At 31.2% G+C, this 27,806-nt stretch overlaps 3 protein-coding genes across 3 annotated transcripts; all 3 read left to right on the forward strand.

Moving 5' to 3' along the window:
* Positions 1-5,218: 5,218 nt before the first annotated feature.
* On the forward strand, positions 5,219-9,250 carry LOC101211796 (glycerol-3-phosphate acyltransferase 9). The gene is made up of 11 exons (XM_004153777.3): positions 5,219-5,563; positions 5,702-5,759; positions 5,935-6,053; positions 6,352-6,451; positions 6,673-6,768; positions 6,885-6,981; positions 7,214-7,301; positions 7,387-7,483; positions 7,586-7,671; positions 8,461-8,580; positions 8,713-9,250. The coding sequence occupies exons 1-11, from the start codon at positions 5,445-5,447 to the stop codon at positions 8,858-8,860; spliced, it is 1,128 nt and encodes a 375-aa protein (XP_004153825.1). The 5' UTR covers positions 5,219-5,444; the 3' UTR covers positions 8,861-9,250.
* A 4,673-nt stretch (positions 9,251-13,923) lies between these two features.
* On the forward strand, positions 13,924-18,831 carry LOC101211557 (lysM domain-containing GPI-anchored protein 2). Its single transcript, XM_004153776.3, has 4 exons — positions 13,924-14,888; positions 17,448-17,568; positions 17,666-17,877; positions 18,333-18,831. The coding sequence occupies exons 1-4, from the start codon at positions 14,228-14,230 to the stop codon at positions 18,434-18,436; spliced, it is 1,098 nt and encodes a 365-aa protein (XP_004153824.1). The 5' UTR covers positions 13,924-14,227; the 3' UTR covers positions 18,437-18,831.
* Positions 18,832-20,494: 1,663 nt separating this feature from the next.
* On the forward strand, positions 20,495-26,888 carry LOC101212036 (protein DETOXIFICATION 45, chloroplastic). Its single transcript, XM_011660321.2, has 14 exons — positions 20,495-20,663; positions 20,993-21,367; positions 21,511-21,653; positions 22,605-22,757; positions 22,845-23,014; positions 23,186-23,321; positions 23,440-23,536; positions 23,615-23,715; positions 24,315-24,478; positions 25,047-25,118; positions 25,277-25,393; positions 25,483-25,578; positions 26,008-26,129; positions 26,538-26,888. Exons 2-14 carry the CDS (start codon positions 21,006-21,008, stop codon positions 26,620-26,622), a joined length of 1,818 nt encoding a protein of 605 aa, XP_011658623.1. The 5' UTR covers positions 20,495-20,663; positions 20,993-21,005; the 3' UTR covers positions 26,623-26,888.
* The last annotated feature ends 918 nt before the right edge of the window (positions 26,889-27,806 follow it).

Here is a 27,806-nt window from a genome sequence, read left to right on the forward strand (position 1 = left end):
TGATTGTTTTAATTAAATTACAAATTTTATTTATGGATTTTTGGTCCTTCAAAATTTTAAAATGGTTGAGTAAATGTTTTAAAAGAATAATTATTTATACTTTAGAGGGATGATAGACACGAAATTCAATTTTATATATATTACCTTAAAATATCAATATCACTACACATGTTTTCTTTAGAAACAAAAGTCTTATTAAATACAAATTAAAATGTGAAGAACATATAACACATACATTTTAAAGATTGAAAAGCAAATGATTAAATACAAAATATAATAAATATAGTACACCATTTTTGTAAACATTAAAAATGAAGTAAACACATGCCCTATAATTTAAATTGAAGTGGATGGGAAAGGACTTTAATTTAGAGAGAGAGAGAGAGAGAGAAAGAGAATAGAGAGGTTGGACAAAAGAATCTGTCCAGAAAGATTATTGGATCTTTGTCACTTTTGAGAATCCTTTTTACTTCACATTACCTTTTCTTTTCTTTTTTTAATCATAAACCCTACAATCCTTCAATACAATAAATAGTATTCAAATGTTTGTATAGAAAATATGAAAACGTTCCTTAAGAAATTAGGAGAAAACAAAAGTACAAATTTTGAAAAAATAAACAACATATTACTATAAGTTAATTAGTTCATGTTTGATAATTTTTTTTTTTTTTTAGTTTTAAAAGAATAAGTAAATGTTGTTTTACAATTACAAGGTTTTGTTTTTCAATTTTAGTTAAAAATTCAAGTATTTAGATAAACTAGAAACCGAACGAAAATTATCAAGTCATTGTCGGATAACTATTTACCTTTTAATTTTAGGGTTTGAAAATTTAATTACGTTACTTTTCTTATTGCTTTTATTTCTACCGTTTTGATTACTTTCACTAATTAAATATTAAAATTTTTCTTATGAAACTTAAATGATTTTTACAAATGACTTAACTTGAGTTTTATCGTTAATATTTTTGTAATATAATTTTTAAAATAAAAAGCTACATAGAAAGGAGGAGAAGATATGGGTTTTAATTTATTTTCTCTTTAGAAAATGGTATGAACTATCCAAAGAATATCCAATTATGAATCTCTCTGTCCTATACACAAAATATATTCTTTAAACAGCAAAAGTTGACATGAAGAAGAGTAGTTTGTGTTGTTTGATGAGGATATGAAGAATTTTCAATCCCCAATAAAACTTATTGAGAAGAATTTTCAATCATAATGCTCTTTTAGGAATATGGGAAAGTTTCTACACCAAACTTTACCATCTTTTTTACCCCTTTTTTCTTTCTTTCTTTAATCTTTTTCTTTAAACACAGTGGTTATTTAATAGATTTCAATGTTTGAGTTGAATTTGTCTCTAATTAACTTTCGTTTAACTCAATCCAAAATAATTGTTTGTGATACACTCTTTTGAAAAGTATTAGAGAAACGTTTGCAAAAGGTTTGTCCGAACTACCCAAATGGAGATTGACTAGCGAATTTGAAGGCATGCATGAGAGTTCAATTACGAGACACACTTCTCGAGTAGAAGTGAAAACCAACCTAAGCTATTCATTAGTGTTAAGTGAAAAAAATTAAAATCGTGTTACTAGTGATCAAAGGATATATAATACAAGGTTTTTGATTGTGATGTCAATAATCAAAGTCTCTCATTCTAATAAAATCAATAACAACGAATCATATTGCTAGCACATATTTATTATTCCAAATAAAAATCTTTTTACTATATATATTCAACCATTTATTCTTTATACAATAAATAAGAGAAAGAAGAATAATAATGGTGATTATTATTGAGTTTGACTGATTTTTTGGATATATATAAATATGTATTACTTGAATGCTTGACTCAAAGGATCAAATAATTAATTTGATGAGAATCAAATGAATAATGATTCACTCCACTTTGGATTTTATGGAGCCATTTCTTTCAAACTTAACTAATTTACTAATCATTAAATTCCCACATATTTTCTACATCCTCTCCTTCACTTTTATTTTATTTTATTATTTAAATCATATATTATTCTTCATATATGTAATTCTTACCCATAAAGTCCAAACATGATGGAGTAGGATCTTTAATATCAATGAAATAATCTCCATGATTAAACATAGAATGATGTTGGGGAGATTAAGAGAATGCTTAAACTATAATAAATGAATGATTTGTTGATAACATGGTTTGAATATTTTGTATAATTCTTAAGCTATAATGATGAGGATATTTGAAGTCAATCATCTTCATAACTTTGATCAGTCTTGTAAATATTTTATAATATAGTAAGGATATGAAAATTCGAACACACGTACGTCGGTCATGAGCACATTTCACTATTAGACTAAACCTTTTCAACTTTAGTAGAAAGTGGATAGACGAACGGACGATAGATTGATATATATTTGTGTGGACATGATATTAAAGGTAAATAATTGATAAAAGGGGATACGGCTCCCACTGCTCCCTCTCCTCCTAAAGAAAAGAAGATGGGGGAATAGACAAAATGGGAGTACATGTGGGGAAGTCTTAGAAAACTTCAAGTGATAGTGTAGTGTGTGTGTGTTTAGTTAGTGGCACCAAACTAGAGGGCCTACCCCTTACTCCTTAGGGTTGCCTAAATAGCAACGAGAAAGAAAGGTCACCCTCCCCTACAATGCAACATGTAGGACTTTTAAACACTCTAATAATATGTTGACACCTGTCCTTATTCCTTACCTTATAATTTTATAGCTAGAGTGATTTAGATACACATTCCTTAACTGCACCCCCAAAATAATGAAAGAATGTAACCTTATTTCTTCTTTTTAATAAATGGCCGACCCTTAATGTATCCACTAAATAGTCTCACTTCATTCACCTGTAGGTATAAAATTAATGTTTTTTAGTTGTAGAATTTATTAACTTATTGTATCCACTAAAGTCCTTGACCAAATACATCCTTATGACTTATAAATAAAGAATATAATATAGGATCAGTTTATTGATCTATATGTATACTTTTTTTTATTAGATCTTATAAAATAAATTTGTTTATGATAGAGATGAATTTGTTATAGATTAGAAAGTACGTAGAGTGAATTGTAAGTGATTAAAGTTCAAATAATTGAATCGTTATTACGAAAATTTCTATGTTTGTGATGTTACTTTATTTTCATGAAAATTAAGCAACGGAAAGTGTATTTTAGCTTTCAAATTCTTTTTCTTTATATATATATAGGATGATACTTTCTTTGTTTGTGGAGATGAGATTAAGTGGGTGGTAATTAATTGACATAGATTTCTATAACTTTGATTTTTAACCTCTAATATCCTTAATTGATGTAGTAAGAAAAATTAGTTTCTCCTCACATCATTTTTAGAAAGGCATAATTATATTTAATTTTTAATGGTTAGTGTAATAAATGACAAGTTTCAATTATAATGTCGAAATTAAAATTAGAAAAACCAATTTGAACAATGACAACCAAAGATGAAGTACAAAGGAAATTACATTCAACCAGGCATGAACTTGGTGTAGTTTGGGCCAGCCCAAAATTAGGAAATTAAGTGCAGCCTTGTTGTTTTGGGCTTATAATAGGCCCATTTCCCCCACCCATCTCAATTGATATCAACTATCTTTGATTCTCTCATCACTTAGAAAAATTAGAGTTCGGACCCATGAGATAAGAAAAGTTAGAGGTTCACCCGAGATTTTCGAAAAAATGTAATTTGTGGAATTGAACTTTGTATATTAATTTATATAGTGTTGTGGATACAATATCTAATATTTACTCTTTTGATGTTTTCTCTCAAATACAAGTTAAATTGCAAACGAGAAATGGAAATACGAAGCGGAAGAAGTAATAATATGAATAAATTAATTATACGAAGAAAATAACAATAAAGGCAAAGAAAATAACTTTTCGCAATAATCAAAATCAATAAGAGCAAATATAAAATTATAAAAAGAAATAATTGACTTCATGATTTTTCTAAAATTGTTATACGAACGAGACAATAAATATTAGCACTTTTGTTATATAACTTCTATCAATAATTGCTAGATTTGACATTTAAAAAAGTTTAGTATTTAATTGATTAACATTCATTGTTTTTGTAAATACTTTTATCTTTGTATTATACTTTAAATTTATTTTTTAAACTGTGCTATCTATTATGTATTTATTGAGAAAGATAAACTTAATTTTAAAAAGCTAAATATTTGGAAAATGTTAATTATTTTTATAAGGATAAAAGATGTTTATATCTCTATGATACTAATTCTATGGGTTTTGTACGACATGCATTAATGGATGAAAAGATATTTGAACAAATTAGTTTAAATTAATAAATAAGTAAATTTAATTGAAGAATAAAGTATGATTATTAAACTAAATTACTTTAATTAATTAAACACATTTAATAGATTTCTGATCAAAGTACTTATCTCAATAAACCAATCTGTTAATTAGATTCCTTTAGTGCATTATTAATTCCCAATTTCTCTTTCAGTTTTTTAACTTCTAATCTTTTAGTTTTAATAGTACTTGACCAATTTTATATTTGCAAATTCTAATAGCATTGAGAATTATGTTCTCCCTACATTATAAATTTTGTTAAAAATATTTTTAATTTTGGAAGTTAGTTTAGTTTACTTGTTCATGTTCACAACACAAAAATGACTTACTACACACTTAATATTACATTTTTTGTGCATGACATAGAATTTGGACCCAAAATGAAACATGTTTCACTTTTTAAAACTTATATACATATATATATTATTATATTATATTGTTGACATTTTATTTACGTCATATCAATATGAAATTATAAAGACGGATCACTTTATACATGCATATTAAATCTCACTGTCGCTACTCTCGTTTTTTATGTTTAGGTTTTCTCTATTTCCACTTGTTACTTCTTTTATTGCTTCCCCTACTACTCCTTGATCTCTATATTTTCTACACTAATTCAATACATGTACATAATAAGATTGTTTTTGTTGTTGATGAGGCAAACAAAAGTAGAGTCATGAGAGTTAATCGTACACGATCATTTATTTTACCTTTCTAATGCTTCAAAATTTTATAGTATATTTTCTATCAACTCTACCTTGATTATATTCTTTCTTAAAGTTTAAGGTTTAAATCGTTGTATAGGAAGAGCCGGGAACGTAAAAGAAAGGGACGTAGGAAAGTAGGTGACAAGTGTGGAAGGGGAAATAAATACATAGGGGGGAAGACAGGAAGAGGTCCCATCAAATTTGTGCGTGTGTTGAGAAATACATTACGAGTAACTGAAACCACCGGACGAACACACAATACACTACTCACAATACAAAACCAAACCCGAATCTCAAGCCTCACAATCAAACACCAGCAACAACAACAAGAAGAGGCAGAGCAAATAGGAAGAGACCCACATCCAGATTTCAATCATATTCTCAAAGCCACCAATTATGAGTGGTGCTGCTCTTCTCAAATCCTCCGCCTCTGAATTGGACTTAGATCGACCCAATATCGAAGATTACTTGCCTTCCGGATCCTCTATCCAACAACCCACTGCCAAGCTTCGCCTGTAATCTCCATTTTTCTCTATGTTTCTTCAATTTCATATTGCTTTGAGTTTTTTCTTCTCTTATCATGTCGCCCCGATTCCTTCGATTGCCGTTTTCGAGAGATTTGATTAGCTTATTAATTTGTTTTTGGTCATTAGTCGTGATTTGCTCGATATTTCGCCGACCCTTACCGAGGCTGCTGGTGCTATTGTTGATGTAAGCTTTCCCTTTTCGTTGTTTGCAATTCCTATGTCCTTTGGTTGTTTTCAGGGGGCTGATTGCTTTTTTCCTTTTTGTCCTGGAAGTGAATTCTTTGAGAGCTGATAGCTCCCCTCCATTTATTTTTAGAAATTTTTGTTGTTAATTTTTTGTTGTGATGATAAATGTGTAGGATTCGTTTACAAGGTGTTTCAAATCAAACCCACCAGAGCCATGGAATTGGAATATTTATTTGTTCCCTTTGTGGTGCTGTGGAGTGGTGATTCGGTATTTGTTTCTCTTCCCGGCAAGGTTAGTTTGTTTTGTGTTATGTACTTCACCCATCAACTTTAGCATTTGAGTCTCATCGGTGATTTAATTTGACATCACAGTAGGTGATTTAGGATCCTATATTTAAACTTATGCAATGTTATTTCCTCCCTAATTACTATCATACGGGCGGAGTATTTGATGATATAATATTTAATTTACCTTCATCGATTAGTTAGGCTTTTACACGCAGCATTGGTCTGATAATGACATGGTCAGTTCTAGTTATATGAACTAACTTTCATTTTTTTGTCTATGTTTTGTTGACCCAATGGTGCAGGGTTCTCATATTGACGATAGGATGGATAATTTTCCTTTCAACGTTCATTCCAGTGAATCTCCTTCTGAAAGGGCATCCTAAACTGAGAGCTAAGTTAGAGGTGTGAATGTTTAATTATATCTCTTGTGTGTTCTAATTATACATCTTGTGTACTAGTTTGAGCATAGCTTAATGGATGAGACACTTATTAATTAACATTTGGACAGCCAATTGTTTGATCTCCTACCCTCAAAATTTCTTGCCTAGTCATATATTTTTCCGTACTTATTAGCATGATAGTTTAGATTTTTTCTGTGTAATGATTATATGTTTCCTTGTTAGAGGTTTTTGGTGGAGTTGATTTGCAGCTTCTTTGTTGCATCTTGGACTGGAGTTGTTAAGTATCATGGGCCACGGCCTAGCATCAGACCAAAACAGGTATTTGGGATTTTAGGTTACATTTGGCCCATATATTATCATATTTTCCCTTTTCAAGACGTTGAGCATCATTCTCGGTGATATATTGTTTTTCTGTCCATTTCCTTGTTGTGTAGGTTTTCGTGGCCAACCACACTTCCATGATTGATTTCATAGTCTTGGAGCAAATGACTGCCTTTGCTGTTATTATGCAAAAACATCCTGGGTGGGTTGGTGAGTGTATTTAATATGAAAAATGTGAACTGCATATTTAGGTTGTAGGAGTAAGCCTGGAGTAATTGAAGTTTGAGAGAGACGGTCTTGATATTAATAATCAGTAGAGATGTTTGTCTTCATTTCTAATAGTTATTAGTTATTACAATTGCGAATGGTAGATATAATGTAATCAGGAAAGGTCATAATGATCTTCATATTGTAACTTACTTTATTTTATATGTCGTTGAAGGACTGTTGCAAAGCACTATATTGGAGAGTATAGGATGTATATGGTTCAACCGTACAGAGTTGAAGGACCGTGAAATTGTAGCAAAGAAGTAAGTGTCGCCATACAACAAGAGCACAAGAATTACAATAAATACTGGGTTTTAGTGGAATGATTATTAAACTTCTTCATTTTAGGTTAAATGACCACGTTCAAGGGGCTGACAACAATCCTCTTCTTATATTTCCTGAAGGAACTTGTGTAAATAACCACTACTCTGTTATGTTCAAGAAGGTATTGCTCAAGTTCAATAGGCTATTTATCAATCCAGTTTTTGCTTTGTCTAGTTTGTTGAGATTGGCTTTTTTAGTTATTTGGTTTACTATATGATTTCAGGGTGCATTTGAACTTGGATGCTCTGTTTGCCCAATTGCAATCAAATACAATAAAATTTTCGTTGATGCTTTTTGGAACAGCAGGAAGTAAGGAGCTTTTTGTGGAGGAATATTACATGTGTTATTTGATTAGTTTTTGTTGATTGAAACTTTATTCCTGTTTGATATTTGAGGTAAGTGGCTGAAAATATTTTTCAAATTTCTAAAAACGTGTTTGACAATTTTTTTGTTTAGGCAACTTCAAAGACATGAACGAAACTGTATTTTGTTTTTGAAAATGATGCTTGTGTGCAATAATAAATGTTATTGTTTATGCTTGATAACCTAATTTGCTATATGTTGATAATTATGTACGACAAATAGAATGAAGCATAAACAGAAAACTATCATTCTATGCAACTTTCAGAGAATTAAATTAAAATTTAAAAAAAATTAAAATACTGATACCACGCTAAAGAAAACACAGATCCTGATAGCTTAGCTAGTATGCTTATGCTCAAAAGAAAAGGTTTTGGTCATCATGGGGTTTGTGAAAGTTTGCCATCAGGAGATGCTTAGACCTGGGTTCGTTTCAAATATGCTTAGACCTGGGTTTGCTATGGATTAACGTGGCTAAGTTCTTCTTGCTTAACTTTGGTTGGAAAGAATTCAATGAATATTTCAAAACAAGCATCTTTCCTTTGCTGGATCGTTTTGATCCATTATCCTGGTGTTTTCTTTATGAATAACTTTGTGTATTTGCACTTTTTGGCTGGAATGATAATTGATTGTCACTGAATTTGCCACATTTTAGAGTAATTGCCTATCAATGTTAGTGTTATTGCATATGGTTGTTATATCAGGTAGATGATTCTCAAGCCATGTACCATTTTTCAGGCAGTCGTTCACTATGCATCTGCTGCAGCTCATGACCTCTTGGGCTGTTGTTTGTGATGTTTGGTACCTGGAGCCCCAAGTTTTGAAGCCTGGAGAAACACCCATTGAGTTTGCAGAAAGGTAACCTTATTTCCTACTTGCAATTCTATTGAAGCTCTTCTGTTTCTATCGGCATCAAATCTCTCCATTTAACTTTTCTTGTTCAACTGGCCTTTGGGCTGCTCTAATTTGACTTGTTATTTTATTTATCAGGGTCAGGGACATAATATGTGCTCGAGCAGGTCTTAAGAAGGTTCCATGGGATGGATATTTGAAGCACTCCCGTCCGAGCCCAAAATACCGAGAACGTAAACAACAAAGCTTCGCGGAGTCAGTGCTGCAGCTATTGGACAATAAGTGATACTTGTCAGTAACTAGTCAATAAACTGCATTTGCCCTAAAAAACCAGGTTCCTGCCCTGTAGCCCAATTATTCTGTCAGTAACTATCGAGGATGCATGGCGGGTGAGTAGGAATCTCCTTTCGGGGATGGGATGAAAAATCGTGTAGCTACATAGATTATTGAATGCCATTGGAGTGGAGTATTAGTTTTGTTAAGCAAGCTTCAATTTTTGCACAAAAACCCTTCATTTGAACACATACATACATCTCCTCTTCATTAAGGAGTTTTAATCTTGTGCTTTTTAGTTCTGTAATGAGCTTTATGGTTTTGCTATATACATCAGCTTAAGTTTTTGTTGGATGTTTTGAAATGTTTAAAAATATGTTCCAAACCAACTATTGTTTATCAACTGAATTGGTTTTGTGACACAAATGCAACGCAGAGAACGAACGGTGACGTTTCACTATTGGGGAGGAATATGAGAGAAAAGCACTCTCTTTGGTGTGCAGATCTCTTCAAATCTATGTAACATTGAGGGGATGAGTGATTAGAATTGATTGTATGAACAATTGACAAAGGTTATTTTATCCAAGTAAAATTTTGTTGGTTTAATTGATCATTTTTATATAATGCTTAACCACGTACATTTTTATAGGTTTAAAAAAAGTGCATATAAAACTGTAGTCATTAAATTTTTGTTTAAAAAATAGTGTTCTTGTCCCTTAATTTAAGAAAAAGGGTAAAATCTACTTTCGACATCCAAAATAAAAACAAAAATTTTAAGTTAAAACGTTAAAAGCCAAAACAGATTAAAACAATAATTAGTCCAATAAAAAGATACATTTGATTATAAATATACATTCAATTTTTAATATAAAACTTTGTTAAAACATTTAATTTGTTGGTGTTTTCATTATTTTTCTTATTCTTATTAGAGTCGGTATACCTTATTAAAGTGGGTCGTTTATTTATTTATTTATTTTTATTGAAGAAGAAAGGGAAGAAAAGAGAAGAAAATTAAAAAGTAATATGATATTAACGGTTATATAACAACAATGGTATTTTTTTTAATTTCGTTTTTCAAGTTTAAGAGTAATTTGATTGAGAACACTGTTGAAAGTCTGAGAGTGTTTTCAAAAGTTTAGTGTAGGTCAAAAATCAAATATATTTTTTTTATTTGACTAATTAGTGTTTTAGTGTGTTTCAATGAGAAATTTTTATTTTGTAATTTTTTTAGATTTTATGGAATATTATGTTTTACGTTTTAACCTTGAATCTTGGTTTTTATTTTGTTTGGTGAGAAAGTTCGTGCAAAATTTTGGATCGATGAAAAGATTTTTAAACTTTTTTAAGTTTAAGAGTATATATAAAATAAAATTTAATGGTTTTCATCTAATACTTTTTAAAGTTTAAGAGCATTTTTTAATTTTTAGGCTTACCTCAATCACGGATTGTGGAGAGCTCAAACTAGTTACCCCGATCTTTCATGTCATATTTTGATTCTAAGTTTAGGGTTATTTTTCACCCAAACTACAATCTTCAAATGCGCTTTATTTTTTTTTTAGTAATTTAACCTCTTTTTGAATACTTTTCTCTTGCTAAATATAAATGTTTATTGCGCTCCATAGTTATTTTTCTTTTACTTGTGTTTTTTGTATGCATGGTACTTCTATACTCAGGGCGAGGTACATTTTGAAGTTGATGTATATTTGGTCTATATTTATTTCAGAGTTTATTGAGCTTTATAGTTATTTCGGTTTGATTTTTACAGTTTGAATGAATGCCCATAGGTTTAGAGTTGATGTATATTTGGTCTCTGAAGTCTCAAAACGAACACTTTGTTTATCGGTCTGAGAAATAGTTCAAAATAGTCCTAGGGACTATTTTTAAAAAATGATGTGACGGTTAAAGAATGAGTTTGGGCATGTGATTTGAAAATTTGAATATTTTTCTAAATGATGTCTCCTTTAACGAACCTTTGGTCACAGTTATGAAGTTCTCTTTCAAACTACTAACCACTGCTCCAATTTTCACAAAATCAATTTCAACTTCATATTAATCATGTTGTTTCGACTCATTCATGTTATCCATTGCCTTTGACGCTAAACAAAACTTCATACAAATTGTATCCTTATAAGGGATTTGTTCGTTTTTCTCGGTTTCAAAATTACAACTCTAACAACCATATGCATCTCTCTTTCTACCTCTCTTGAACTTTGGATATGGAAAAAGATATGTAACATTGGCTCTTGATTGTGTGATTCTATTTAGTTAACCAAAACCTCATAACATCATATTTTAGTGAGTGATGGGTGAAATTTAAATTGAAACAATTAAAAAAAAATTAGATGATTGGATCTAAACGACTTTATTGTGTTGAATAATAAAACGTAAGTAAGAAATAACTTAAGTGAAAAAGAGGGAAAAGATAATTAATGCAGGAAGAAGATCGTTTTCGAAGCTCCTCAATCTCTTTTGACGGTGATAATCCTCCTTCTTTACTTTTCGACTATCGCCGAAGGTTGAAGAAAATAAACTAACGGTCAAAGTAGTCCTCCTGGAGACCACGTAGAACCATTTCTCAAACCTCGAGACTATAGTGTTCTATTTAAATCAAATAGAAATCAACTTTAAATATTAAAGCTCTCAAAATTAAAGACATAATCTTCTAAATTACTTTAATTTCTTAAACTTTTCGAGACTAAAAATGTAATTTTATAGAAAAATATCTCTCCTTTTTTCAATAATTGATTTTAACACTAAAATGAAAATACTATATCGAGTTAGAATATTATTATTAAAGTGAATATAACAAAAAAATCACTTTAAATATAAAAAATATTATAATATTTTACTATATTTACAAATTGGCAACTTTATTATTTAATTTTTTATTAACTTACATTAGATCAACACTTTAAATTCATCTATATTTTCTAACTTAATTATCTAAAAACAAAATGAATAATAAGTTACGTAGATTGTTTTGTTTGCATTCTTAGTTAGTAAAATAAAAATATCAAACCATTTATTAAAAAAACCCTATAATATGAAAGTCGGATTTCAAAAATGTAATTGGAAATAGTTTAACTAAAATTACAAACCACAGACTACCTAAAATTAGTAATTTTAAATTAGCCATATTAAAAAGGTATTTAATTGACAATTTAGACTTATTCAAAGTTATGTGTATATAGTTAAGGAATATTTTTTAAAATATAAATTATCCAAACTTGTAACAAAATTTATCAAACTCTACGTTTTTTTTTTAAATTTTCGTATAATTTGTAAATAGTTTTATATTTTTTTTCGTACTATTCATAACACAAATTCTCCCTCATTTAAATGGCATTTGTTAAGTATATTTCTTTACTGACCTTTAAATTCTCCTTAAAAAAACATAGTTTAATTTAGTCAAATGAAAATAACAAAAATATGAAGAACATAAGTTTATTTTAATTAATATATATATATATATATATATATATGAAAAAATATTTTATTTCAAACATAATTTATTAAAAGACTAAGATTATAAATTAAAACAAATATGATATATTATTATTTGTGGACTTTTCTAATAATCTATGAAAGAGATATGTCAAAATAAACAAAACAAAAATAAAACAAATAGGGAAAGAGACATTTCTCATAGTAGTTATTATAGTGTTGAATTTATGGGATAAAAATGTTAAATTCCAACTTCATCTTTTGTTAGGCTTCCAATTTTGGCTTCTACTTTATTTTGTATTTATGACTTTTTAGTTTTAAATTTTCAAATTTAATAAATATCCAAAAATATTAATTATCATTGAGTTAAGCCAATATTACTTACATATTGTTTCAAATATTTTGATTTCATTTACAAAATATGGCGTGACATGATATGACATGGTCATTTATTTGATTAGTATTTGAGTGTGTGAACAAGTCTTTAAAACCTAAAATATAAGGTGTACTATTGTTAAAATAAATAATATAGCATGTTAATTAAAAAGATTAGAGAAAATTAAAAATTAAATAAAAATAAGTAATATTATAAAATTTAAATTTTGAGTTAATTATCTCTAACTTCGATTGAGTTAAGCACAATTTGACCGTTTAAAGGTTAATTAGGACAATTATAAATACTAACTATTTAAGTAAATGATACTTTCACTAAAGAAATTAAGACAAATATCAACTTACACATTTTTTAAGTTTGAGTATTGTATCGGTTAAAACTCTAAACTAATAATTGTATTGATTTATTTTTATTAAGTGTATTTATTTTACAATCCTTTCTACGGTTTCATTTGACCAATACTTTATGATCCTTGAGTCTATTAAACTCTTAATTTTTCTAAAGTTGATTGATTTTGACGTTTTCAAAGTCATGCATTGATTTTAATGTGTGTGTTTGGTAGTGATTTTGACATAGACAAAATCACTTTTACAAAAAAATTTGGTGTTTGACAACCTAAAAAAAGTGATTTTAGAAAAATAAGAATTCACTTAAGATTGATTTTTGAAGCATCACTTCTCTAGAGGTTATAGAAAAGTGATTAACGGAGAATCACCACCTTATTCTATATAGGTTTTGAAATACTTAAAATACTATTTTTAGTAACTTAACAGTTTGAAAATCACTCTTGGAAAATCAAATTTAAATATATGAAAATCAATTTAAAAAATTTGTTATCAAATATTTAGAAATCAATTCTACAAAATCAATTGTACCTAAATGTTTTTTTTTTCTAAATCACTACCAAACACACTCTAAACCACTTAGCTGCAAAGAAATCATACCATTAATGTCAACAAATTATATGAAGTCTTTACATACGAATTTATTAGTCGAAATATTAATTGACCAAGATTCTTTCGAAGATAAGGATATATAACCTTTTGATTTTGTCATTTCGTTCACCCTCACTTCCCAATTATTTCATTATAGAATAGTACTCTCACATGCCTAGGACTTTTCTTCCTGTAATACTCCCTCTAACTCGAACTCGTGTGACACCTAAGTTTATTCAATTTTAGTCTCTATATTTTCTAAAATTTTCTAACCTACCAAATGAACCAAAATTTAACAAACCTAAAATGAACTTAATTATTAGGAGAATTCTAATCCAAATTTGTTGAGAAATTTCTCACACGTCACAGACAACATAAAAAAGCTTCCATAGACTCTTCAATGGCGGCTTCTTTAAGTTCTTCTTCTTTCTCCACTAACATTTGAATTTCTCCCTCTAAAGTCCATATCCTTAACCCACGCTCACCATTTCCCTTCGACTTTTCCAGTTTTCCCACTCCTAAACCGCGTTTCCCCTAAACTTCAATCCCCCCGTTGATAATACCCCAACAAAACCTTCCTATTTCCAACAATACAAACACAACAATAATGGCTTCCCCACCTACAAGAACCATACTTTTCACACTACTCGTTTTCTCCGCCATCGCCACCCTTTCCCTTGCTCAAACACCACCGCGCTTCAACTGCAGCTCCACCTCCAAATGCCACTCTCTGATCGACTACATTTCCCCAAACGCCACCACCATTGGCGCCGTGCAGAAACTCTTCCAGGTCAAACACCTCCTCTCCCTCCTTGGCGCCAACAACCTTCCGGCCAACACCTTGTCGAATTTTTCCTTACCGGCCTCTCGTAAGATCAAGATTCCATTCAACTGCAAGTGCAACAACGGGACTGGTCTCTCTGATAAACGTCCGATTTATACAGTCCAAAGCGGTGATTCGCTCGACAAAATCGCGGAAGTCACTTTCGCGAGACTCGTCACGTTCCTTCAAATTCAGATTGCGAATGAAATTCCTGATCCACGTAAAATTGACGTAGGGCAAGAGCTGTGGATTCCGCTGCCGTGTAGCTGCGATGAAGTGGATGGAAACAGAGTCGTTCATTACGGACATTTGGTGGAAATGGGAAGCTCCATTTCGGCGATTGCCGGAAGGTATAATGTGTCGGAGGAGACGATATTGAAGCTGAATGGAATTGCAGATCCAAAAGGTCTTCAAGCTTCACAAGTTCTTGACATTCCTCTTAAAGGTTTTCTCCTCCTCCTTCCTCTCTTTTTTCGTCTTCTTTGATTCAACACATTTTAGGGTTAAATTGGATGAGTTCTACATTCGTTTCGCTCTATAATGTTTCCATTGCTCATCCAAATTTATTTCTCAACTTTGATTAGACTTTAAAGTGAAAGAAGTAAAGTCTGCCTTTACTACTTTTTTTTGGGTTCTTGTTAGGTTGGATATGATTTTTGGTAAATCCCAAAAACAACCTTTGAAATTATGGATCTAATTATTACAATTACTATAAGTTCTTTTTAACACTGATTCAAACTAAAAAAACACGAACTTTATTATTATTATTTTTCAAAAACTTCCTATTATTTCAAAAAGTTACCATATTAATTTTGACATTTCATAAAAGTTACGAAACTAATCTTAAAGTAGAAATTATGTTGAGATCTATATCCATGTGTGATAGTAACATGGAATGAAAATTGAAACTTAAATATTATATATATTGAATTTTGCCAAAACTTTTAAGAAAGGTTGAGAGTGAAAAGAACACTAAACAAAAGCAAAGATGGAGTGTATTTTTTTCCTTCGTAATTTAGTCCAAAAAATGGTTTTGAAGTAATTAGAAATTCTAACTAATTTTCAAAAACTATTTTCTTTTATTGATGTCTTTTGTTTTAGAAACAGAAAGGTTTCTAAAACTATATCTTTTTGTTTCCTAAAATTTTAAGATGTTTCCAAAAATAAAAATGGAACAATGAAAGTTGCCATAAATTAAAATATATATACACATCCATAATTAAGCCAAATGAATGTAAATAACAAAACTGCTATCTATGTTTATCATTGTTGTAATTTAAAATTTTGTAAGTATTTTGGTTCATTTACTGTATTTAAGAACAACCAAATATGGTTGGCTCTTTTTTAACTTTTTTTTTCTTTTTTTGTTAACATATGTTAAAGAATTTGAGAATTAAAAGTATGTATATGTGTGTGCTAAAGAAGGTAAAAGATTTGCCTAAACTCTTTGCCTATTTTTCCAAGGAAAAATATCAATAGTTTTTAGGATGGTTTGAGGTTCAGATCCCCATCTCTCACATATTTGTAATTCTGTGTTCCAAAATAATATAAAATAAGGCTGGAGAAAAACATCAAACACTTCTCAATTCTCAGTCTACACTAAAATCTAAGAACTATTTAGTCATGTCCATTGGTCAACCTCAGGACACTTAATTTTATTCATATACAAGTTTGTAGAATCTTTAATGATCTAAGTTTGTACTGTAGATCCTAATATTAAGGATTTCTTTGTTCTCCTGTTGAATTTGGGACAATGACTGCACTTGACTTTTGAGTACTTAATTAATTAATGATGCCTGAGATAATACGTAGTTTTAGTTGTTTTATATTAGCAGACAGTTCGATGTCGCTCTGAGTTGCTCATGCCTTCCTCGCTACTTCCATATAGCTGATGTCGTCCCTCATTATTACTAGAGAATATTTGAAAAGGCTGCTACAATATGGCTAGCATTTTGCACTACTGGAGTTGGATATAAAAGAGAAATTATAAAAGCACTCTCAATTTGTACGTAGCATATAAATTTTTAAATTTAAATTTAACGAGACTAAGAGACAACTACATCTGTAAGCTTCCTTGAATAGTTTTCTTTCTTTTTAATTTAGAGGGAGGTTTGGTTCTTGAAGAGAAGCAATTGGTGGTGGGTTAATTTTGGTATTTAGTCAATGAAGAGAGAGAAAATGGACAAAGAAATATATCTATATATATAAGCCAAGGTGGTAGAGAAAAGTCGATGTCAACCGATTAAAAACATAGAGCGGAGTGGTGGGTGGGATGGGGCTTCCTTTTTTTTTCTTTTGATGAGTGGATTTAGAAGTTGCTTTATTTATTTATTTGACCAGTCACTAAAAGCTCTTGATTGCTTGTGAAGAATAACGTTAGTAGATAGTAACCTATCCACCCAAATAAGAGACACGTCCTTAAAAGTAGACCATTTGTGAGAGTGGTGCACTCTTCTTGTTGGGGTTGTAGTTATGACCTGTTGGTAAACTCTTGGATCATATCACCTAGAGCTTCCATTTCGATTACTCGATTTAAGAGGTTCTCCTTGTTAGTTATGCTTATTGTACAAGACCATTATTATACGATAGACGATATCAATTACATTCCGTCTTTTCATATTTCGTCTGCTAGTTCTTTTTGCAATTTTATGGGACTCATGGCTTGAGAGGAATATTAGGACTTTTTAGAGGAGCTGGCAGGTTTTGGGAAGAGATTTGTTGTATAATAGCTAACCGTTGTTCATGATCATCACACAACATACTATTAACTTTCTCGTCAAACTGCTGCTAGATATTCTATTGTCCTTGTCAATATGCTAGAATATTATGCCGTTCCTTTAACAGGATCATGAGAGGAAATTGTTTGAGTTCACCAGTCATCAAAGGAAATACACTTTTTTCCGTAGTTTTGTCATAAATTACCACATCACTGAAAATTCTTTATGTTTCTTTAACAAATGCTATTATCATAAAGTTAATTAACTGTTCTGATTTCTATTTGCAGCTTGTTCATCAGTGATCAGGCAAGACTCTTTAGACTTCCCGTTCCTTCTCTCGAACGATACGTACGATTACACGGCGAACAACTGTGTGTTGTGTCAGTGTGATGCTGCAAAAAACTGGATGTAAGTGCCACAGTGAATAATTTGTTCTTTGAGAACTTGTTAGAGGTTGAGCAAGTGAGCTTACTTTTTTGTTTCGTTTTGCTCCTCTTTTTGTCAGTCTTGACTGTAAGCCATCACCGTTGAAGCCATCCTCAGTGAAATCATCTAATTGGTCATCATGCCCAACCATGGCATGTGAAGGTAGCAATTTACTCCTTGGTAACTCAACAGCTTCTGATTGCAACACCACTACTTGTGCCTATGCTGGCTTCTCTAAGCAAACCATCTTCACTAATATTTCCACTCTCAACACTTGCCCTGGACCTTCAGGTGAGCTCCGTTGACTCTAATTAATGCATTTCAGTTCGACTCTAATTACATAAAATACTCTTCAAGGGGTAGTTTAAAATTATAACATTTGACTTGGAAATTTTTCGTTTTTTACCCTTGGACTTGGACATTAAACTAAAGTGTTATGTGAGAAAATAGCTGTAGAGTGCTTTTGGTGTAAGGGTTTAGTCGAGAAGCACTCTTAAAAACGCATGATCACACATCAAAATAAACCCGTAAATCGTAGAGTTCGACATCAATATAAAATTTTTAAGACTTCATGAATTAAACACCAATCCTTCATTTATAATGAGTAACCAAAGAGGAAGAACAATATGAAAACTCTACAGAAAACTAAGCCCCCACACCACCACGCTACTCAAAGCTTTTGGTTTAAACACTTCTCGTTTGCTACACTTATCATCTGGAATCTGATTGTTCCCATGTTTATGCAGATAATGGAAACGGCGCTTCGAGGACAGGTTCACAAGGTCTGAACTTGGCCTATCTCGTCGCCATTACACACGTTCTGGCTCTTAGTCTTCTCCTCATTCAGTAAGAAAAGTATAATTCCCTTCTTATATGTTGTTATAGAGAGATAATCACAATGTACGTAGATTCTTGTTGTTCTATATTTATCACAAAATAGCCATCTTTTAGTTTTCTTTTCTCTCTCCCCCCCCTTTCTTTTCTAGCGTTAATAAGTCAAGTTTCAATAAATCTCTTCGTGGCACGACATCATGGGAATGGATGAACTGGATTAGAAGAGATATATGAGATGGGATGTGAATTTGATTTTGATCTATAATGTCTTGAACAGTTTGAAGTGCTGTTGATGATTGTAATAATTTGTTGTGCCATCAGTCTGTGGTAATAATCTTGTTGTAGTAATAACAATGAGGCTTCGGCCTTGCTTTAATTCATTTGCCTCTACTTCAAGAATTAGCATTTTTCTCTCCTTTTTCTTCTCCCCATGGGTGTTTGTTGTTTTTATTAGTTATATTGTTGAAGTCGTAACCAATAGTTTATGGATAAACAGTTTCTCTTTATCATTTGATTATATTGTACCTTATTTGGTATTGAAAGGAGCATAAGATGGACTCTTTTTATCTTCATTAAGTGTTATAAAATAATAAATTTATCATTTTTTAGGAGAATTATTATTTTATTTCTTTAGTGGTGATAGTGAAGAATCAAGTTTTATCACTACATACTGTTTTTTAATTAAATAATAAATGCTATTGGCATAATCATGCATTTATTTATTTTAAAAGGAAAGCAATGTATATTCCTGTATTTGTCTCAAACACTTGTTTTCCTAACCAGATGAATTACTAATCGTTTTTCTTTTAAATGTAATTTTTCTAACATGGTTGTATTTTTAAATTATGCTACTTTTTTACTTGCAATTGAGTAAAAGTGTAAAACTCGAATGATTCACAATGTACCATTATTCCTTTTTAACTTTGAACTCAAAGAAATAAGCATATCTCAAATCATCCATTTTTGCTCACTTTAACTACTACTAACTTCCTGTGAGAAGTCTAAATGATGATGTGAGTATCACTGTCATTGTTCATAACTCCAATAGTGAAGTTTTGCTTGTTATGAAATGACACTGTGTTTTGACGGAATTTGTTGAGCTTGCTAAGGCCTTTTCTTTTGTATATCTGGAATATGGAGCATCTTGGTTGGAAAAATGCAATATGAGATTTCATCGATTGCATTTGTGGTCTCTGAGAGTAATTTTGTCGCTCATGATTTAGTTTAATTACAACATTAAAAGATTATATTTTTCGGTGATCTAGCTCGAAAACCACCATCCATAGACATATCTTGTGTTTCCTTGGTGATTTGTTGGTTTCTTAAAATGTTTTGTTTTTGTGCTTTCTATTGTACTAAAAAAAACTTATAATAAGAGGAATTGTCACTTTAACGTATCTTAATCGATTAAACATTAACCAATAGTTCGATGGTTTGAATTCGTTCACTTCCACTCCTTGAACTTAGAAATATGTATAATTAATGTACTTGGTATCAATTTGAAACTTCATAAAACAATTAAGATGCAAATATAAAAGTGTATTATCTATTTCATGATTATTTGAGATGTTTTCAAATATAGTCGGACGAGTCAACTTATTTACAAATGTAGCCATTTGTTATTTTCTATTAGTGGTGGTTTAGGGTCGATGTGTTTCAAATTCTGTACCTTAAGGTTCTTTCTTAGTGTTTCCATCGTCGTTTTTCTTTTATTATAATCTATATACTTAATTGAAGTGGACGAGTTTTTTTTCGTGAGATGAATAAAAGGTTAAACAGTTAACAACAAGATGAAGATAAAAAAAAGAACAAATAAAAGAGAGAAGTGATAGATCATAGATTGAGGTAGAAAAGGAAACATTCAAATATAATAAAATAAACTGAGTATATAAAATAAATATTAGTAATTTTTGTTTGTTATATTTTATAAATATTTTTAATATGTATAAAATATCTAAATAATTTGTGATATTTATAAAATAAGAAAAGGAAGTTTGTGTTTAATCTCGAGACGTCCGCTCGGTGCCGCCTTTTTCTATTTAACATTTTATTTCAACTTTACTTTTATTACTTCTATTGCTTTAAAATTGAACTCAACAAAATAAAATTCACTTTCTTTCTTTCTTTCTTTCTTTCCTTCGCGCTTCCAATTCGGATTGAAATTCGGTGTTCGTTTTCTTCATCTTTCATGGAATTCTTCTCCTCAAAACCCTAATCCTGATTCCCAATACCGACGTAGCCAAGTATTTCTCTTATTTCACACTCCATTTCTACAATATCATCGTTGTCCTTATCTTGTAATCTTCCTTCATCCTACTTTTTTTTTTTCTTTCCACTCTGTTTATTATAGGCTTTGAATTCTTATTCCTTATGGATTTTTTTTTATAATATGTGTGTTTATGGTAGTAGATTATGAAAATAGGATGAACATTGGGAGAAGTGTATATATATTTTATTGCTTTGCCGGTTTGAGGCCTTAACGTTCTTCATGATTCTGAGTTCTACCGTTTTTGTTTTTTTTTATTGTTTGTATTTGACGTTTCTGTTCTTGTATTTACGCGCGAATTTGCAGTTGGAATTGTGAAATGGCTTGTCAAGTCAGTGATGGGATAATTTGTAGTGGTGTGGGCCGAATAGTGGGGAAAAAGAAAGTGATTGCTGATAACACGTGGTCTTTTTTAACGTTGAAGCGTAGGGATGTTTGTGTTTCTTCGTTAATTGAGAGTAAGGTTTTAAGTAATCGAAATCGAGTTGGGGATTGGTGTTTGTCTGCGAGTTCTCAACGTGATGACCTGTTCACTTCAAATGTTGTACACCGCAGAAGTGCCTCTTTCATTGTGGCTAGGAATCAGTTGAGCTCAGATTGTGAAGTGGATTCCTCGGATGCCGAGGAAAGTTTGTGTTCAGAAGAAGATGATGCTATTTCCAAGGATAGGAATGGTACAGCGTAAGAGTCAAAAATACCTCCTTGTTAGCTGAATTTTTATACATTTTTTTTTTTTACTGTCGTTTTTTTTTATTAATTGCAATAGTTGCTTAGGAAATTCAACAGCTTGTATGAACTGGTTGACTTTTCTTACTTCCTTGCAGGCAGTGGAAGGAACTTCCCCACTATCACCAACAGCCTCTGGATGTGAAGCAGGAGCTGTTTGCTCTATGTGGGCCAGCAATTGCTGGACAAGCAATTGAACCATTTGCGCAGCTTTTGGAGACTGCTTACATAGGAAGATTAGGCATGTATCTTCAAACTTCCAATGCTCTGTAGTTTTAGTTTTTTATATTACAGATCAACGTTTTTTTCCTTTCATTATTAGCTTGCTCTCTTAGATTCTTTCAGTAAAGCTATATATTGTATAAAGTTGCACCTAAGTTAGTCAACCTCCTATTTAATTTTCGTTATAAATTTTGCTTGATTTGACGATAGCTTTTCATTTTGGTCTTCTAATTCAGTTTCTTTGATTCTTTTGATCCTGCCCACCGTTGCTTTGACTGTGGAGTCATTCATTTTGTGTGGACAAAACTTAGATTGAACTGAAGTGGCCAATTTATTTATAACTTTTTTTTTCTCTGAAAGAGACCCTTTGTTTATTTATTTATTACTTTATATTGAAAACTGTGATTAATGGTCATGTGTGTGCTTAGGCGACTTTTTGATTATTTGTTTATCTTGTTGGTAAGGATCTATTTACTTAGTTTATCATTTTTTATGTAAACGGAAACAAACCTTTTCACTAAGATAATGAAATGAGACTAATGCTCAGAGTACAAAGAGACATACAATAGTACAAAGAGCTAAGGATCAACAAGTGCAACCAGACATCCTAACTAGGTTGACACCCCATGACACTCTTATCAAATAAATAATTGATATAAACAAGCAAAACCGAAAAACAAGGAAACTAAGAATACAATGTCAAAATAGAACAATACATTGCAAATCAAAATTTAAGCTGGAAAAATGAAAGCACGCCAATTAAGTTGTTAGGTTACGAACTTGATGAGAATTCTTGGATGCTAACAGCCTTTTTTTTTATCATTGGGATGAGTCCTATTTATTGAGTGTAAGTTGTGCTAATCTTACTTGGGCACTTGTCCCAACAGCTGAAGTGATGTAGTAAATGCTATTTCTGAATTGCAGTATTGTCTAGACTTTTCACACTTGTCCATCTTCCACATCTGTGTAGGTGCCTTGGAATTGGCTTCAGCGGGTGTTTCTATAAACATATTTAACTACATATCAAAGGTTTTTAATATACCTCTACTCAGCGTAGCTACTTCTTTTGTTGCTGAGGATATTTCAAAGCATGCTATTGAAGATCCTTTATCAGGTTCTTTGGGTCTGTGGCTTGTGCAAACCTTTTTCATAGAGTGCTATAATTAAAGGTTATGACATCTAACGTCAAATTAATTTTTCATGTTAGTAGATTCCTTGGAAAGTTGTACTAATGGAAAGCTAGTTGCACGGTTATCTGAGAGAAAGCAACTATCTTCAGTTTCTACAGCTCTATTGTTGGCAGTTGGGATTGGACTTTTTGAGGCTTTTGCCTTGTATTTTGGATCTGGAATATTTCTGAATATCATGGGCATTTCTTCAGTAAGTTAAATTGGATTCTAGTTATGTGATGCTTTGATGGGCTGCATGTATTTGGATTTATATTTACATTTACATATGCTCACTCAATTATGTTATAGACATATACTTCTAAGATTCTTTTATCTTTATGATCTTTTGAATATGTTGGTTTATTTTGTTATTTGTTAATAGGGGTCGTCTTTGCGCGTTCCAGCCCAACGATTTCTTTCACTTCGAGCCCTCGGTGCTCCTGCGGTTGTTCTTTATTTGACTCTTCAAGGAGTTTTCCGGGGTTTTAAAGATACCAAAACTCCTGTTCTTTGTCTAGGCACGCATCTAGTCATGAAACCTAGAATTATATTAATGGTGGAGTTTATTTTAAAGCAATTTCTCTTTTCATTTTTTTATTGCACCGTCCTGCTTAAATTTGTATTCTTCATTTGCAGGAATTGGAAATTTGTTAGCTGTCTGTCTCTTTCCAATATTGATTTATTATTGTCAATTGGGTGCAATTGGAGCAGCAATTTCTACTGTTGTATCTCAGTATGTTTACTTCTAACTGATCTTCTTCTATCATTTCTTTTAATCATGCCCTCCAAACTTATCAAGTCTATGTTTCAGATATGTTATTGCCTTTTTGATGTTATGGTTTCTCAATAAAAGAGCTGTACTATTGCCCCCAAAGTTTGGTGCATTGCAATTCGGTGTATACATGAAATCTGGTACTGTTAGAATTCTTTTCTTCTTCTACTCATCTCTAGTGTCATGTTAATGGGATTCATCTTTTCATTATGCTTTAGTCAAAGCAATGTCCAGCATGGGCTTCAGTTTCTTCATCTTTACTACTAGTAGCATGCTGTTTAAAAGAAAGGTCTGATGCAAACTTGTGAGAAGGTTTAAAAGAAATTCTATCAAACTCTGAGGGCGAAGAATAAAAAAGATGAATCCCATAGCAATAGCCACTATTATCAAGCATCTTCATAGCAATTTCCATTATTATCAAGCTCTGAGTCCGTAGAATAAAAAAGCCACTGACTAAAATTTGGTTTTCTATCTTTCATTTTATTTTTTAAACTGTTCAACCTTTGAAAGTTTCTTCACATCTCTTAAACTTTTTAACAGTAGGAAGCTTCCAAATAGTAGTACATTTCACATTATTCAAAATCAAAAGAAGCTGGAACGGATGCAATTGAATCATTGATGTGTTTAAGGAAAATGATCAATCGAACTTTATAATGCCTTCCTTTTGGCTTTGCTATGTGGATTAAGTTCTCACACTCGTTAATAAGTAATAAAATAATGATGTGGAGTCTGCTATTAGGTGGTTTTCTTCTTGGAAGGACTCTTTCTGTTCTAACCACTATGACGTTGGGTACATCAATGGCTGCACGCCAAGGTGCAGTGGCTATGGCTGCACACCAAATATGTATGCAAGTATGGTTAGCAGTATCTCTTCTTACTGATGCACTTGCTGCTTCAAGTCAGGTGCATACTTCTTTCCTATTTATCTCATCCGCTTTATTGGAAGTCCTGATAGTCATAGTCTTCCCCTCTCTCTCTCTGTCTTTCTCTCTCTCTCACTAATATGGTTCCCTTTTAACTCCAATTGTCAGTCTGAGTCAGAGATACTTTGATCTCTTTCTTGGTATTTTGTTAAGTAGTTTTTCTGTCTAGACATTCATTATTTATGCCCTTAGGCTCTATCTTCCAGTTATCTTTTATACTGCCTGATACCTATTACTCAATAGACTATTATATGTTTGTTAGAAACTTCGGTGTATTTGTCAAGAGCATGCAAACTAAGTGCCCATTCTTTTGCGCTGAATTGCAAGGCCAGAACCTTCTGAAAACTTCAATCTTGAGATTATTTATCCACAAAATATAGTACAAAAAATGGTTGCTGAAGTAGTGAGGTCCCAAGTTTTTGTGGCTTTACCATATCTGCTTCAAATTATGGTTTAAAACCTTGAGTTTGCCTTGTTAAATAACTAGTAATAATATCCCACCTTAACTTTATTTGTTTCTCTGATCTTAAAATTATCTATCTTGATAGGCTATGATTGCAAGCTCTGTATCAAAAGGTGATTACAAAACTGCGAAGGAAGTAACTGGATTAGCCTTGAAGGTAGGAATTATGTGTGGATCTTGAAATTCTACACTCTTAGTCTTCTTTTACTTCATTTTATTTGTACTTTTTGTTATGATGATGCGAAGTCTTTGGGCCAGATGTGATTCTAGAAATAGATGTAGAGTTTTGTATAAATTTTCCAATTACCCGTACAGGTAGGATTGTTCACAGGCACCATACTATTTGCGATTCTTGGGGCATCTTTTGGCTCTCTTGCCACCTTGTTCACCAAGGATGCGGACGTTTTAGGAATTGTTAGAACTGGAGTCTTGGTAAGATATAATTTTGTGGAGGTGAATTTTTCGTGTTGCTGTGAGGAATTTTGTATCCTCCTTCTGAATACTTTCGTGAAATTTTGCAGTTTGTTAGTGCAACTCAACCTCTGAATTCTCTGGCGTTTGTTTTTGATGGTCTGCATTATGGTGTTTCAGACTTCCGCTATGCTGCTTTCTCAATGGTAAACAGTTGCTTTAATTGAAATTAGGTTAAATTATTAAAAAAATATGCATGAAGTTCTTGGTTTAACAAATAACCCTATTCTTTGTTTTGATTTTCATAATTGTTTCGGAAGTACCATTTAGTCTAGAAATCTTTTAGAAATGTGAAGGGAAATTGTTACATAAAATTATGTGACAATGATCTAGAACAAAAATTTGGATTACAACCCATTTTTTGTCACTGCCACACAATTAGAAATTCTGTCTGAAGTTTTGAAGGGTTTCTACTTTAAAGTGGCTATAAAATTTTTACGAGTTTCGTAGACTTTTGAAAGAATTGAAAGATTTGTTTAAGGGTATTTTCTTTTAGTAATTTGGGCACTGAAATTATGGCTGAAATATTCTCTCCGGAAGATACTGACTTAATTGATTTTGTTAATTACCTGTAGATGGCGGTTGGGGCTGCCTCTTCGTCAATTTTGCTATACGCTCCTTCTGTTTTGGGTCTTCGTGGGTTGTGGTTGGGTTTGTCTCTTTTTATGGCCCTGCGCACTGTAGCCGGTGGTTTCAGGTAGAATTTCACACTTACTTTCATTCTTGCGAATTGCTTTATCTTTCCTTAACTTACTGAACTTCGATTTTTTAGGGTTGGATTTTTTGGAATTTTATTTTTATGACACACGCTCACACCAAAACAAGAAAGTAGTATGAACAATTAGATGAAGATTTCCATGATGAAAGCAAGAGGCTTTTGATTGATATTTGTTTATTTGTTTACTAAAAACTCCTGTGAGGAGCTGAAGCTCACGAGTGTGACACTGATAATAGGATAGGAACACACTAGTTTCTTTCCACTCATTTTCAGCTGAATAGTAATATAGATTTGGAAAAAATGCAATTTAGAATCTAAGCAAGTCTATCTTCTTCTGGATTATGTGCAGAAAGCTTTGTAAGTTGGTTTTATTGTTTGATTATGCAGATTGCTTTCCAGAAATGGTCCATGGTGGTTCCTCCACACCAATTTCCAAAATACCAAGGTTCACTCAACCTCGTACCTCTCTTGATTACGTTTTCAAATTTTCTTAAATGCCACCATTCTCTAAAATTTCACTTTTTCTTAAAATGGTTTCTGATTCTATCCTTGTAATCTCACAATTTTGTTATTTATTCTCTTTTTTTTACAATAATGCATAATAGGGTTTCTATTTCACATTTTCTAGGTAGAGGGGTCTCATGGATTGAACTCATAACCTCTTAGTTAGTTTCTTCCTTAACACCGAGAAACAATTAATAAATTTAATGTTGGATTGTTTGTATAGGAAAATATATTTATTTTAGCCTTTTTTTTCCTTGAAAAAAAATAATGTTTAAAAGCTGAAACTTGAATGCGTTGAATTTTAATATGGTTTACACATTTGCATTTTGACATTATATTATATTATATTAATGCACATGCATTCACAAATCCTTTCGAAAATTGGCTTTCAAATTTTATTAACAAACTCTATAGTTAAATGCTAGAGATTTGACAATTTAGTTGCAAATTGAGATTTTGAGTAGGGTAATATAACGAGTAACAATTTTAGAAATAATAATTAAAATAATAATTAAGTATGTGAATGACTATAAAAATATCATATAATTTACGATATATATTGTATTATTAAGTATTGCATACATAATATATAATTAAGCAGCCATTACAATATTTTATATATGTTATCGGATGTAATAAATATCATCGAGCATTAAACATCGAACAAAGAATATGTCATTAAGCACCTAATATCATATGATACTATATATATAGAATATTATTAGTAATATATCACATCCTCCCTGGCAGATCTACCTTTTCCATCTTTGTTCATGTATTTTAAATATTACAAAGTGTAAGAAAAAGTGTATGAAGTATGATATTCGTAATATATGATATATTTTATCAATTTTATATGGTATATATTGGTGATCCATTTGAAGTACTCTCTTTTTTCCTCTTTTCACTTCGTACATTGTTTATTTAATATTATGTTAAATACAAAGAAAATATAATAATTTATTTAAATCGAAAATCATTTTAGTGATAAGATTTTACACATTAACATTCAAATGCAAATTTGATGAAATAATATAATAATTTATTTAAATCGAAAATCATTTTAGTGATAAGATTTTACACATTAACATTCAAATGCAAATTTGATGAAATAATATAATAATTTATTTAAATCGAAAATCATTTTAGTGA

The sequence above is a fragment of the Cucumis sativus genome, chromosome 7 (assembly GCF_000004075.3).
Source record: "Cucumis sativus cultivar 9930 chromosome 7, Cucumber_9930_V3, whole genome shotgun sequence".
NCBI lineage: Eukaryota > Viridiplantae > Streptophyta > Magnoliopsida > Cucurbitales > Cucurbitaceae > Cucumis > Cucumis sativus.